The 13,695-nt window shown below is 49.6% G+C and overlaps 2 protein-coding genes across 4 annotated transcripts; both read right to left on the reverse strand.

Annotated features, from left to right (window-relative positions):
• Nucleotides 1-130: 130 nt before the first annotated feature.
• Nucleotides 131-5,987, reverse strand: LOC112876725 (guanylate-binding protein 4-like). Of its 3 annotated transcripts, XM_025940893.1 has the most exons (17): nt 5,495-5,974; nt 4,575-4,677; nt 4,384-4,453; nt 4,245-4,283; nt 4,020-4,137; nt 3,876-3,933; nt 3,727-3,791; nt 3,611-3,617; nt 3,464-3,524; nt 3,145-3,204; nt 3,015-3,034; nt 2,861-2,926; nt 2,519-2,686; nt 2,179-2,436; nt 1,583-1,795; nt 779-1,050; nt 131-699 (listed from the first exon to the last, which is right to left on the reverse strand). In XM_025940893.1, exons 1-17 carry the CDS (start codon nt 5,614-5,616, stop codon nt 555-557), a joined length of 1,845 nt encoding a protein of 614 aa, XP_025796678.1. In that variant the 5' UTR covers nt 5,617-5,974; the 3' UTR covers nt 131-554. The 3 variants fall into 3 exon arrangements, 2 of the variants coding, with proteins under 2 accessions (XP_025796678.1, XP_025796679.1); XR_003225363.1 differs by lacking the exon at nt 131-699 and having other exon boundaries at nt 1,583-1,662; nt 5,495-5,987; XM_025940894.1 differs by lacking the exons at nt 131-699; nt 779-1,050 and having other exon boundaries at nt 1,583-1,810; nt 5,495-5,984.
• Nucleotides 5,988-11,226: 5,239 nt separating this feature from the next.
• LOC112876950 lies at nt 11,227-13,395 on the reverse strand. Its single transcript, XM_025941134.1, has 3 exons — nt 12,700-13,395; nt 12,373-12,565; nt 11,227-12,277 (listed from the first exon to the last, which is right to left on the reverse strand). The coding sequence occupies exons 1-3, from the start codon at nt 13,123-13,125 to the stop codon at nt 11,736-11,738; spliced, it is 1,161 nt and encodes a 386-aa protein (XP_025796919.1). The 5' UTR covers nt 13,126-13,395; the 3' UTR covers nt 11,227-11,735.
• Nucleotides 13,396-13,695: the final 300 nt, after the last annotated feature.

The following is a 13,695-nucleotide window of genomic DNA, read 5'->3' on the forward strand; positions in this document are numbered from 1 at the left end:
ATAGTGTGATTCACAAGGTCAGGTGAATTCACAATAATCGATTAGCGGGCGCCCACAACCGAAGTCAAAGCTCCTAACCAAAAAGACTAGCATACAGATCACGGCACCAACTATATATATAATACTATGATGAACTTCCAAATCCCACAGATCAACACTTTCAACTCATTACTATCACAGTACACGCTCTTACAATTTGGTGTATGATTTGTCAAATGTTAAGAACAAAATTCTTGTAACAATTGCAGTGGATGTAAACAATAATCAATGAATTGAGGTCGTAACTAGTAAGAACAGCCTAGCTACAGAAGATGGATATATAGTATCCTGGTGTCCGAATTACAACAAAGGCTTGCGCAAGTGCCCCAAAGCATGTAGTTTCACTGCCTCTCTTCATCGACCAAAAAGAATCGGAGATGCATTGGCAGAGGCCCTGTCAAAACATGCCCATCCAACAGCACGGACAGATGACCCGCAATGGGCAGTTTGCTTCTCTTCTATAAGTTTATATTTTGTACCATTCTTCAAAAAGAAAAAACAATCATTTGACATCACTAGTCTGATCTTGGGCGACTTGAGTTCTTGTATGAGTTCTTGTACACTGGTAGGAGCGAACCCCTGCCCCGTTTCCTTCTACCACCAAAGCATCTCCAGTAAAGAATCCCAAATGACACCATTATGACAATGGGGATGGCCCATCTGTGCATGGAATTGCATGTTAGTGGCAAAAGTTGTGTAGTACGACAATATACTCAGCTGAATGGAGTAAAAGGACTACCTGTCCAGATCAAGAATAGGGCTGTACACGATGGTCTCCCAGGAAGAAACAATGATGTGCCAAGCTGGATTGTAGTACAGCGACTCTGCTGACCAGAACATTCTCGTGTAGGTCTCTAGGAAGATAAACATCACCCAGGCAACAATTTCAAGTAAGAAGAACTTGATGACAAAGCGCCCGATGACCACCATGACCAAGGAGAAGGTCACCAACCAATTGAAAAGCTTGTTATTGTATTCTTTGATGAAAAGAGCACGAGCCTTGACAAGCATCTGAATGCAATACCAAATTGAAGTTCAGTCACGCAAACCATTAAAAAGTTTTAAAGAGCAGAAGCATCCTATAGACTAACCAGAAAAGGCAGAACTGTAGAAGATATTAACGTGCAGAATAACTTCAAATGGGTACAAAACTCCCTCCAATCAAGAGGTACAACATATCATCTTACTGTCTATGCATCTTTTTATCATCTTATATGTTTATTTTTAAATTAAAAAAAACTGAAATGATCTTAGTATTGTTATCGGGTTCCAAACCAAGGCTAGACATTCCACAGAAGAAAACTCGCTGCCAATATGAAAGTAACCAAAATATCGAATTTCTTAAGGCAGCCAGATAAAATGAAATGTCAGATAACACTAAAAATTAGTAGTAGAAAAAAAGGTCTAGTTTGTCTTGGACAAGTGGGCTGTAAATATATGCACACAAAACATACGGCTATTGTTACAACACTCAAAATTCATGATTTCACACTTACTCCTTGATGACTAACATGCAAACTATATTCAAAATTAGGAGGCAAACCTTTGACATTCTACGTTCATAGCTTTCTTTTGCAGGTCCAACACATTCCCTTACAAAACTTTGGTTGCAGTGAGTAAAGCCTGCATTGAATTTTGCCATTGAAGGAAGTTTCAATACTTGAAGGTGATCCATCTTATCTTCACACTCAGAAAAGCGAGCTTCACAAAGCTTTGATGATTGATACTCATTAGCTAGAAGGAAGTTTCTGTACACCTACAAAGTACATACCTGTAAGTATGTAAAACATATTATCTTCTAAAAGTGATAAAAGGTGAAAGTTAATTTCAAGGCATAAAGAGATGCCACAGAAAGTTTCAGCGGTGCTCCCTAATCTCCCATGGAAAGAATGAGAGGTGCCAGCAAGGAAATAGGAAAGAGAAACCTTAGTCATAGCATGCTATAAAAGAAATTTCAAACTGACTAGTCAAATTATAATTTCATTACAAGGCCAAGAAGAACAAATAGAAACAAGAATGTATCATACGACCATTACAATACTATTGTCATGCAATAAAAAACATTTCAAGGTGGAATTCCTTTCTCAATGTGAAACACAACCTAAAACATATCCAAAATATAATAGAGTATTAACGAACCTTTTTAATCTCATCTTCAAGCTTGAGGACCGACTGAGCCGCATGATGTTTACCAAAGTGCTGCTTATCAAAGATAATTCTGGCTTCTTCATTTGCCATCTCATGAAATTGCTGCAGTTTTTCTAAAGGTACTGGTAGGCCTAAGCCATCCATTTTGTCCCTATACACCTTCAGACAGCGCTCAAGAATGGCTTTATTAAAAATTTCGACAAGGGATCCTGTTGATGGAATTTCACCTTTATTCAAAGCCTCAAGAATCTGAAACACAAGAGGAAAAGTTACCAACAGTTCTAATGGATCAGATACATGCCAGCAATTACCATATCCGAAAGTATTTTACCTGCTGCAGGAAAGACACAAAGTCCTTTCCATTCAGAGTTTTCCCCTGCACGATTTTTGGTTTTATGATGGATGAAACAAGCTGCTTTAATTGTTCCCGCCGTTTTACATATAATGGTTCAAGCTCTTTGTCCTCCATGTCACATAATTTTGTTCTTTGCAGATGAGGCTGTATAAACAAAATCAATATCCATATGATTTATCGGCATACACAGTACAAACCAAAAGCATCGACATTTATCAGCAACATAGAAAAAAAATGGTACCAACGTTAAACACACTAAAGTTCTATTGCAGAGCAGTCGACAATTTAAATAATTTGAGGAAATCATAAGAAATGCACCTGAGGCAAGCTAAAAGCAGTGCTGTTGTCACCCATAACTGCCAAAGAATCTCTGATTTGATTGACCTAAAAGCACATAGAAAGCAAAAATTGTAGCAGAGTTTGGATCTAAATACTTTAGCCCAAAAGTATAGATTTCATGAACAAACTATACCTCATCGATATATTTGTCTCCTGCAGAAATATACACCAAAAAAACACATCAATTCAACTAGACCTGAGAGATCGTTAGATGCTTTAATATCGCTAAAATAAAACCAGCCAGTAAGGCTGCTGGAACTAACCATTATCATTAGGCACCCGTTGGAGGGCTTCATTAACCATTTGCTGTACAGATTTTCCTTCTGTTTAAAATGTCAAAGAATCCACCATTAGAGAAAATTCACATATTTAGCACAAGTAAATATCATGTTATAATATATTTAATCTACAAAAGTTTAAGCTCCTTTTACATAATACTCCCTCCATTCCAAAATGTAGGTCGTTTTGGCTTTTTTAGATTCATAGTGTTTGCTGGTTTAAAGGTCAAGCTTTTGCATTCCCAAACAAATTGGAACTGTTCACAAATCATCTTAATAGAGAACCATTCTAGAAGAAACTTACGGAGGAAATCTCTCTGGATAAGCCAGAGAAGCTTTGCAGGCTCAAAAGCCACATCTTGCCCCTGAAGAAAAAAATAAACACATTCCATAAAAAAAGTTGTCTGTATTCCTATTTTGCAGGCTCATATTCATGAAAATGGAGCATTACCTTCACTCTGCAAAACACCATAAGGCACAGAGGGGAAAAGAGAAGGAAGAAAGAGGAGAAACGTTAGTGTTGAAGCTTGAAATGAAAACAGAAACAGCAAAAGAGAGATGGCAAACCTTCCATAGAATTCTTCAGCAATTTCAACAGCAAATGAAAGCCTAGATATATCAGCTTCACGCACCTGCAATGCCATCACAATAAAATTATAAAACCAATGAACAAACACACACAAAAACACATACTAGCAGAGTGAGAGAAACTGCACCGTCTCAGGAAGATTGTAGATAAGCACCGAACTTAAGACAGTTGCCAAAGCAAATATCCTATATTAGGGGGAAAAGGTTACAATGGTGCATTCTCCATCCTAGGAAAAGTAAAGCAGAAAGAGGTCATTTCTAGGCACACACACCTGTCATCATATACATTTGATTTCCCAACACTTTCAAATCCTTCTGTGTCTAGATAAAGGACAGAAACTTTGGAACCATCAACATCCATCTCAACAGGAGTACCCCAAATCCATATACCTGCAACAATAGGAAAGCATGCAATGATTGCTTCATAAGCTTTTCCATAAGCAAATAGGCAAGATCACAACAAGGCACAAGTCTAGAGAAATTGGGAATCACATCACCTTTGGTTTTAGTATCTCGCATATGACCAACTCCAAAACCTGCATAGTTAAGTTTGTCACATTACTCACATCCTCAAATAGTCCTAGTATGTATTTCAGTGAATCCATGTTTATAATACCATAAGCAGTGCCTAACTACCTTTATCACATGATAAGGAGAGAAGCTGGTTGAGGAGAAAAGATTTTCCAGATCGATAGGGACCAATTACCTGGGTTCACAAGCAGTTGATCATTTAGGTGTCAACATTACAACAAGCAATCATTAAGGTCGTCATTGGTCTTATTCGATAACGTAAAATGGCAAACAGTTTACAACTTATTCAAACTTACACCAACAATGGCAATAGGATTTTCAATCCTGCGAATTGCATCAAGACCTTGTTCTGAGAGACGAAGTTTAGTGTGTCCATGGTCTGGCTCCACTATTGGAAACCTGTAGTTACATACAGTCAATAGTTGATAGGTAAGCTGACTCAATGATCTTCCATCATATACTTTGAATGCTTCCTTGAGACTTTTACTAAAAAGCTACAAAATAGGCATATACTTTGAAGTTTGAACACTGCATACTCATGACTCATTTATGATAAGCGGGCGTTTGCTTAATTGAAAGGTTGGGCACCTAGCAATGTTTGAAGCTATTCAAATTACAAGCTTATGTAAGAGCACCCAAAAGATATTCAAACAACAACATTTCCAAAACAAGGGTAGTACATCCAATGTGCCATTGTTCAGTAAAAGCAGTCCAAATTTCAACACTCCTTGCAAACTGAAACAATTGCGCCCATCAGAATAAGTTTCGCTAACAAAATGGCAGGAAAAAAAACACCATTCCTATTGTCCTGCTCCATTTACAAGGCATGAACTACCAACCACGTATTATTCCTCGACATCTCACCTAACCTGTTCTTCTATTAACTCCCCGTCAAGTCGACATGAGAAACTCATGGCACAACATACAAGACGGCGGGATTGAGTTTGGGAGGTGAAAAGGTAAACCAGAAATGTCCCAAATTGCATGCGATGTATGGGGAGCAGAGCGCTCCAGTTCCCTACGCTGCAACACCTCATCATCGCGTGGCATGCACGGCCCGGACGGCACATGCTTCCACCAGTCAACGCGCGAGCAATGCACGCCACAGACGCAACGCGACACTTGCGCAATCCAATGCGAAATCCCAACGCAAGCAACGGGGAACGGCGGTAGCACCGACAGAGCAGGCACGCGGAGCAGAACCGAGAACACTTACGCGCGCTCGAGCTCGTCGGGATCGGGATCCCCCGCGGAGACTCCCGCGGCCGCAGCAACCGCGAGCAGCACCAGCGCCAGCGCGCGGATCCCCGGGGCCCGCCGCCCCCGCCCCCGCCCCATCCCCTGCGCCCCGCGGCCAATCACCTCCTCCTCGGCCCAGATCTCCGCCCCGCGAGCGAAGGCGGCACCGCGAGCTCCCCAATGCGGCGAGCGGGAATGACCGGCGCGGGCGCCGTCGCCTGGGCGCCGGGGGACGGCGAGCAGGATCCAGCAAGGGTAGTTGCGGAGGAGGAGGCGGGCGGGCGCGGGATCTGGGGCTAGGGTTTTGGCGGGCGCGCGGATTCGTTGTTGCTTCGGCGCGAGGGAATGAATGGGAAGAAGAACTGGAGCCGGGACGACGAGGTCGGAACTCGGAAGGGGGAGAGGAAACTTTTCGGGGAACGGGGAGGACGGAGGGGTGTGACGCGGGCGGCGAGAGCTCCGCTTCCGTATTTAAGCGGGCAGTTGTTTAGCGCTTTATGACATCGATTAATGTGGTTAATCGCGTGGATTAAATTTTCCAGGGCCCGCATGGCAGTGGGACTGGGCCGTGGGTTTGGTGCGCGAGAGGCCGAGAGCTGGGGTGTTTCGCCCCTGGGTGCTGGGGCTTTGTGTCATGGTGGGAGCCACGACTTGGGAGGGGGGAGGGGAGACGGCAAGCAGCGAGCTCCTTGAGGATGGGAGAGCGGGCACGTTAGCGGGGCCCACATGGCGGTGACTGTCTGGTCGACTGATGGAATCGTAGAAAGAAAAGATCTGGTGCTGCTTCGGGCGTCGGTAGCCGGTCGCCCCCCGTGCGCCGTCTGATGCTCAACTACCGGCCAAGTTCTCAAAAAAAGAAACTACCGCTCAACGGGGGCTACAAAGGCCCAAGGTAGGTGTGAAATCGTGAAACACGTTCGGTACAGTTACAGATGGGCCGAATTTTGTACATGTAAAAAAGAGTGGGAAATGCGGAGAGATTTTGGACCCGTGAGAGAGAAAGAACAGGATCCAAGCGGCCCTGGTGGCCCGTTTCATGTGGGCCGTAGCCTGCTCCCACACACGACGCGTGCTGACCGGATCTTGCCGCCGTAGAGCCAAGCTCGGCCCGCCAACACGTGCGCTCGAGCCTGGCCAATTCTTCCTTGGGAGAGACGCAAACGGTTTGAAGGAGACTTTCATTCATGGCCTTTCTGTTGCACTTGTTCATTCATGGCGAAGCCACAAAACCACTGCTTTCCTGCTGTCATACTATTCAGCACCTGTCGCTACTCGCTGGGATTTTGTACCGTGGAAGAAGAAAGCTTAGAGTATCGTCGTTAGGGGCGCATCAGCATTCTACTCTCGTAGTCCTGTACTGTGGATGGTACACTGGTCGTGTGTTGCCGGACACCTTGCGTGTAGCATCTCATATTTCTGAAGAAGGTCGGACAGCAAGGCCTGTGGATGCTGCACGCCACTCTCTCGCTCCTTGCTTGACCAGGGCAAGCGGATGATGACGATCATGGATGGGCCCATCTGCTCGTGCTACCGTCCATGCTGTACCCTCCCTCGATCTGCCGGTCAGAATTGAACAATCCGAGAGGTTGCTGATTGGCTGATTGCGTCATCGTTATATACTACTGATCATGATGTTTGCGGGGCCAGTGGCAGCTGGGGGGGGGGGGGGGGGGCATGCCCGTTGGCTCCGGCGCTGCCATGAGGAATCCTAGGAAGCAGCAGCAACTAGGCCGCGGACCACCCGCCTTCAAGCCTGTTTCTGTGAAGGCCCAGTCCACCTCCACTAGGCTCATTGTGGCCCAGGTACGAATGGTGTCCTCCTCGTGAGCTTCGAAGCGGCATCGAGCCATTTCAAAGCAAACAAAACAAGACCTGGACGCACAGGACGGTCCGTCACATGCGCGCAAGATTACTCCACACGACGCCGCGCAAAACGGTAGCGAGGGTAGGCCCACACACACACACATCCCTCGCTACCGTGCACCGCCGGTACATGCTGCATACGAACACGACACATTTCCTTTCGTTCTCCCTTCTTTTTACGTGACAGCTCCCTCCCGTCGTCGTCCCGGTGTGCGCCAAACCCTGCTTTCGGCCGAGAACGACTCGAGAGATATCCTTTTTTTTTTGCGAGGAGACGAGATATCCAACCATGCACGCGTTGGGAACTTGGGATGCTCTTCTCCCCTCCCCGTATTATTGCGGCGAGGCCAACGCACGACGAAGGTGACAGCAGCTCCTGGTAGATGCTATGCGCCGGAGCCGCCGGGGGCTTGGACCTTGGAGCAAGATAGCTAGGATGCGGGGACGGTGGGCCTGCACAAGCTCTAGCTTCGAGATCGACGTAGGATTTGTATTTTTCTACGATATAAGATGAAGTGATTTAAGCATAATTGTTTAATCAAAAGTAGCGATAAAATCAGACAACCTTCTTTCTCGAAAAAATAAAATCAGTCAAGTAAGTATCTTCGTTCTTCTGTGCCCACAGCAACAGCTCTTGGAGCTGCTAGCTCTAGAAGTTCTTGCAGCTAGAGCTTTGCATCCTTTATATATTTGTCCAATTTCTTTTCCTGATGATTGGTTTAGCTCGCTGGCACTGTTTCCTTTTCGCCCGAAAGAGACGCTCGGGGCGGGGGCAGAAGAAATCAAAGCGGGTGCCTTTGGTTTTTAGTTTCTTGTTTGGCATTTCCTACCGGGTTTGTTTTTTTCATCATCATTCTCGTGCTGGATTCGTTTCCCCGTTCGATTCCGTTTCTCCGAAAAGTTCTCATCGCCGTGCCCGTTGCCTTCTTTTCCTTTATGTTCTCGTCTCGCAAGCTCAAACTTCTCCCGTGAAGACTGGAGGATAGAAAGACGAGGCAACGCCCTGGTCCTGTTGCTTTTGCTCGAGTTTTTTTCCCCCCTTTCCTTAGCCCAAGTCATTTTCTCCTTTATCTTTTATTCTGGACTTAAAGTTGTCAAGTCCATGAGTGTGGAGATAATTAGTCAATTATTAGGCCAGTTCCAGAAACATGGCGATGCAAACTCGTTGCGGATTGATAGTTCTATTCAGATATTATTCGCCTCCTGGCCTGTCAAACACAGCTGTAGTGAAAAGGGGGCGAATTATAACGAGTCAGCTTCATGAAAAAGCATGCGGGTGATTTTCGTTCGCTATTTTCTGTTTTTCTCTGACCTTCTCTTTCAAAGAACTCATCTAGTGTCAATACTGTAGGAAATAAAAGCGTTGATCGATCCTGCACTGCTGGCATGTACATTTTGGTTTAAGTTCTAAAAAGGGTGATCAGACAGCTAAACCTCTGAATGGGGAACCATTGCGCCTCATTCGCTACGAAGGGGGGAAATACAGTAAAGCAACTATGTAGATAGAATTCTGACTATGGCACCTTTCTTTCAAGGCATAACTGTCTCTGTTCAAAACAATGGCTCTAAAATAAATATCAGGAAAGTTTGCAGAACAACTTTGATATTGGTTGAAATCACAGTATCAATTGTCTACAGGACAATTTACAAATGATCAACAACGTTCTGGTTAAACACGGATCATAACCCGAGTTTATAAACACAAACAGACCGTTAAAAGAATCCGAACATACTGCAGCTTTGGGCAATCTACACCTTGTTCATCCCGCAAGCATTTCAGCTCTTTTTGGCAGGAAAGAAGCAAGTAGTTTTGCCCTCCCCAATCAGGCAATTGCGCCCCTCCCTCTCGTTCTCATGAGAGATGATGGGAAAGACCTAACCCCTTTTATTTTCTCTTCATTTTTCTCTTTTTCACTGGGGAACCTTTCCTTTTTCCGGGACCTGGCCTTGCGCCCGGGGCAGGTCGTTCTCCTCTCCTTTTCACGCATTGTGGTGGTGGATTTCTCCTCCCTCTTTTTCCTGCCTCCTCTTTCAGCCTGTTCCTTGCCTCTGAAGTTTGGTATGGGTTCTGCTGCTGACCCTGCCACACTCTACTGTACCCTTCTCCCAGTCTCACACTGAGTGTGTGAAGAGAGGGCAATGATTCAGAGAGAGAGAGAGAGAGAGGGAGGGAGGGAGGGAGAGAGATTTATCAGTACCAGCTGCAGCGAGAACCAGGAGGAGGAGGCGCAGGAGTTGCAGCCGGTGGCGCGTAGCTTTCCTGAAAGCAAGACGTGCAAACTGTTCCTGGCTTGCAGGTGGCATCTGTTACTACCTGCAGCCAGCAATCCTCCTGCCCTTGTCACGCTCCCAACTATCCTCACCACCACACCCCCGCTGCCACTACCGGGGGTGAGTATCTATCTACCGCGGCCGTGGGCCCGGATCACGGGCCCTCGCAGGCGGACCCACGACCCAGGGAGGAGGGGGACGAGAAATACAGGCCCGGTAACAGACAGGTGGGCCCGTCCAACGGTTAACGGGGGACCCCGTCCCGTCGCAGAGGGAATCGTACGTTACCCTGCCGCGTGGTGTCGGTTGACGGTTACCTTACCACTTTCCGTCCGCGAACGGCGAGAGACGGACGATGAACCGGCGAAGTTACCGGGAAAGGCCAAGGCGTTTCTTTTTTTTCTCAGATCGCGGCGACCGACCGCCAGGCGCCAGGCGTCCCGCGCAACAGCCTCCACTCGGCGGCACGCAGCCGCCAGGTGGTCAGACGCCGCGGCGCCACCCCGCCGCTCCCACCGCCGCCGCCGAGGGCACGTCACGTCCTGCCGCTTCCCGGAGTCTCCTGCTGCTCGCCGTGACGCGAGAGGAGCCAGCCAGGGCGATCGGGTTCGGGCTCGCAGACGGAGGAGGGGGAAAAATGGCGTGAGATCACGTTGGCTTTCCTCCGAGATGGCGCGCGGGGCCGTGGGATTTGGGATGTAGGATGCCGGAGCACGACGCGGCTCGCCGTCGCCCCGTGCCCGAGGCCGCACACATGACATGAACGGGTCCTTGGCTTCGGTTTCACCGAGCGTGCCTTTTGCTTTAACCGCCCCGGAACAGTGGGTGCGTGTCACGAGGATCCTGGGCGCGAGCTGCTGGTGGTGGTGGCAACGGCCAAACTCGTGCCTTTTTTTTTTCTTCTTGCTTTCGTTCCATCCACCGGGGGCTAGGGGAAAAAAAGTCCGGCTCTTTCTCCTCGTGTTTCAACGACCATACTTTGGAGCTCCAACTAGTGGGTTTAACGACCCCTATACATCCTTTTTTTAACAAAAAATTTGCTCTATACTAATAGTACTATACAGTACGATTTTTTTTCAAAAAAGTACGATTTGTTTACAGCGGTGGAAGAGGTGAAGTGCGAGGTGGGTAAAGGCGACGGAGTGCGCGATCAGCAGCAGTCACGGCGTTCCCATGGGCAGGCCAGGGCACTCGCAGTTCAGTGCTGGCACCGATGCAGCAGGGTGTGGGGTGGGCCGGCAGCGGCACGCCTCTCGAGACTGCACGAGCGGAGTCACACCGTGCCAGGCGATGCCGCCGATCGAGTGCAGTTCTCCGCATTCAGCCCCATTATTTTAAGCTTATTATTTTCCTCTGTTCTCGCGCTACGGGACGGGATGACGGAGCATCATCTACTTTGCTTCTTTTGCTTGATCAGGTGGACGATCAAGATCGTATCCATCTGTTCATCCGAATCTAGCAACCTGAGAACCAGGGCAGATCACAGCAACAAGCATGCTCAGCTGTACGTCGTGATGGTGGTGGTGGTAATGAGATCCAAAGAACTGAACGAACAAACATTGAGAATTGACAACATACTGGCAATACACTCATTGTGCATATCTGATTCTCTTCCATGGCAGTAACAAGAGGTACTCATGGTTCATCTCTTCCATACCAATAACAAGGAGTGCTAGTAATAGGAGAGGCGTGATTGCTCGTACAAGTAGGCAAGCTGGTGATCATGAGGCATGCCACAAGCAAGCAACCTCATCTGACCTGACCACTTTCCTACTGCTGTGCTACATACTACTAGGCAGAACTCAAGACGCCAAGACCAAAAATTACAAGGGTCAAAAAGGAAAGGGAAGGGGGAGATTCTAGTAAAGACGAGCGCAAAATAGAAGGCAAGTGTTTTTTCTCTTTTCCGAAAAAAACCCCGGAAAACACCAAAACACCAAAAACTAGATCCCCAAATGGATCGAGAGGCGCGGCGAAAAAAGAAACGAAAAAGAGGAGGAAAAAAAGGGGGGGTGGAGTAGTAGTAGTTGAGCGGCTACTAGCTAGCTAGCGGTACTAGTTATTCTCTGTTCACCACGCCACGCTCAGAGGACGGCGGCGAGCCCCGTGACGACCTTCGCCTTGGGCAGCTGCTGCTTCTTGCTCGCCTCCTCCGTTGGGCGCCACGGCGAAACCACCACCGTGATCTTCTCGCCGACGCCGGCGGCGGCGGCGTTATTTGGCTTCCTGTCGAACACCAGCTCGAACTCGCCGGAAAAGCTCGCCGCTTGGACCGGCGTCGCCGCCGACAAGGGCACCGCGGCCGCGGCCGGGCCGGGAACGACGGCCTTGTCGCCGCCGCAGCGGACATGCGGGGAGAGCCACTTGGCGCGCATGTACTCCGGCTTGCGCCACGGGGGGAAGTGCAGCCCCTTCTTCTTGAGGCTCTGCCGCGCCGCCTCTGCCACGACGACCACGATCTGGCCAAGCCGGTCCGGGGTCCCCACGAACAGCGGCGGCAGCGCCTGGAGCGCCGCGCGGTACGCCTTGGTCGACCGCGCCAGTTCGAACTGCGACCGGAAGTCCACCTCCACGATCAGCCTCACCTCCTCCTTCCCCACCACGGCGTCGATGTACTCGTGCTCCCCTGCGCAGATAGATTCCGCCGCCGCGGTCAGCACCGGCTGGACGGCAACCTCCTATTCAAGGGATCCCTCTACTCAACCGGACGGCGTCAAATACCTGCGGGGTAGGAGGGGGTCTTCTCCCACCGCGACTTGCACACGGAGGCGTCGTAGCCGAGGGCCCTGAGGCCGTCGGCCACCGCGCGGCGGCACTCCGCCTTGCCCTTGCAGCTCTTGCCGCACTTGTCCGCGATCCTAGACGCGTCCGCGAGAAGATTCCGTTCCGCAACGCTCGCGCTCTGCACCAGGCCCTGCCAAGAATCGCACGCAAAGAAGACAAAGCCCCATTCATCATTTCGATCCATGTGGGTCTGGAAGTGGAAAAATTGCAGCTTTTCCCCCTAATTCGAGGGGGTTCGCCTTCGCCATGCTAGAAATTACGCACCTTGAGAGCCTCCAAGGCGTCGCCTGCGCCGGCGGCGACCGGCGCGGAGGCGTGCTCGGAGGGGAGGAAGTCGAACTCCTCGTCGTCGCTCTCCTCGTGGTTGCTGCCGTTGAAGCAGTTGCAGCGCCCCCGCGGCGGCCGCTCGACTGTGGCGGCCTCCTCCATGAAGCTGAGCACCATGCGGTCCAGCCCGACGGACCCCGCGGCGTCCGCCTCGCCGGCGGCGGGCGGCGGCTTCTCGTCCTTGTCCCTCTCCTTGCCATCCGCGACAAACTTCTCCGAGGCGGACACCCTCACGAGCAGCCTCCGGAACATCGACACCCTAGGCGTTGCAGACTGCGGCGGCGGCGGCTTCCCTTCCATGACGGCACCGTGGTGGTGGTGGTGGTGGTGACCGTTCTTCAGCTGGAACGGCATCGATCGCATGAAGCGCAGCCACTACAACCACAACATCTCGCCCAAGCAACCAACCCAGAACCACCCGCACCAACACGCCAACGGCCTAAAACAACCACCGCTCCAACCTCAGCGTACTACAGCCCGTACACCGGCGGTTCGCCGGAGGCGATGGCCATTTCCGGCGAAGAGCGGCGACGCCCGCTCCCTTTTTTTTTTCTCTCCTTCCCCTCTCCTCCTTTTTGACAGTTTACACGCAACGCCAGGGGGAAAAACCACCGAGCGAGAGGGGTTTCAAACGGGAGGAGCCTGGGTGATTTTAAAGGAGGTGAGGGCTCAGAAGGGTCCCACCGTGACGTCGCCGTGCGGTGGGTCCGAGCTCGCAGTGGTACGTGGCGGAGCCGGTCGGGACCGTGGGTTGCAGGGACTTCGGCACGCGTCCCGCACGGTGGGATCACGGCGTTTGCCGTTCGTGCAGGGGAACCCGAAATGACGGGATCGCCCCTCAGACGGGTGGTGGTTTCCATTCCTTGTTTGAGGATTTCAGGGGTAGGATTGGTATTTGGATAGCGAGAAGGGTGGATGGTGCGCGGACGTGGG

The sequence above is a fragment of the Panicum hallii genome, chromosome 9 (genome assembly GCF_002211085.1).
Source record: "Panicum hallii strain FIL2 chromosome 9, PHallii_v3.1, whole genome shotgun sequence".
In the NCBI taxonomy this organism is placed as follows: Eukaryota; Viridiplantae; Streptophyta; class Magnoliopsida; order Poales; family Poaceae; genus Panicum; species Panicum hallii.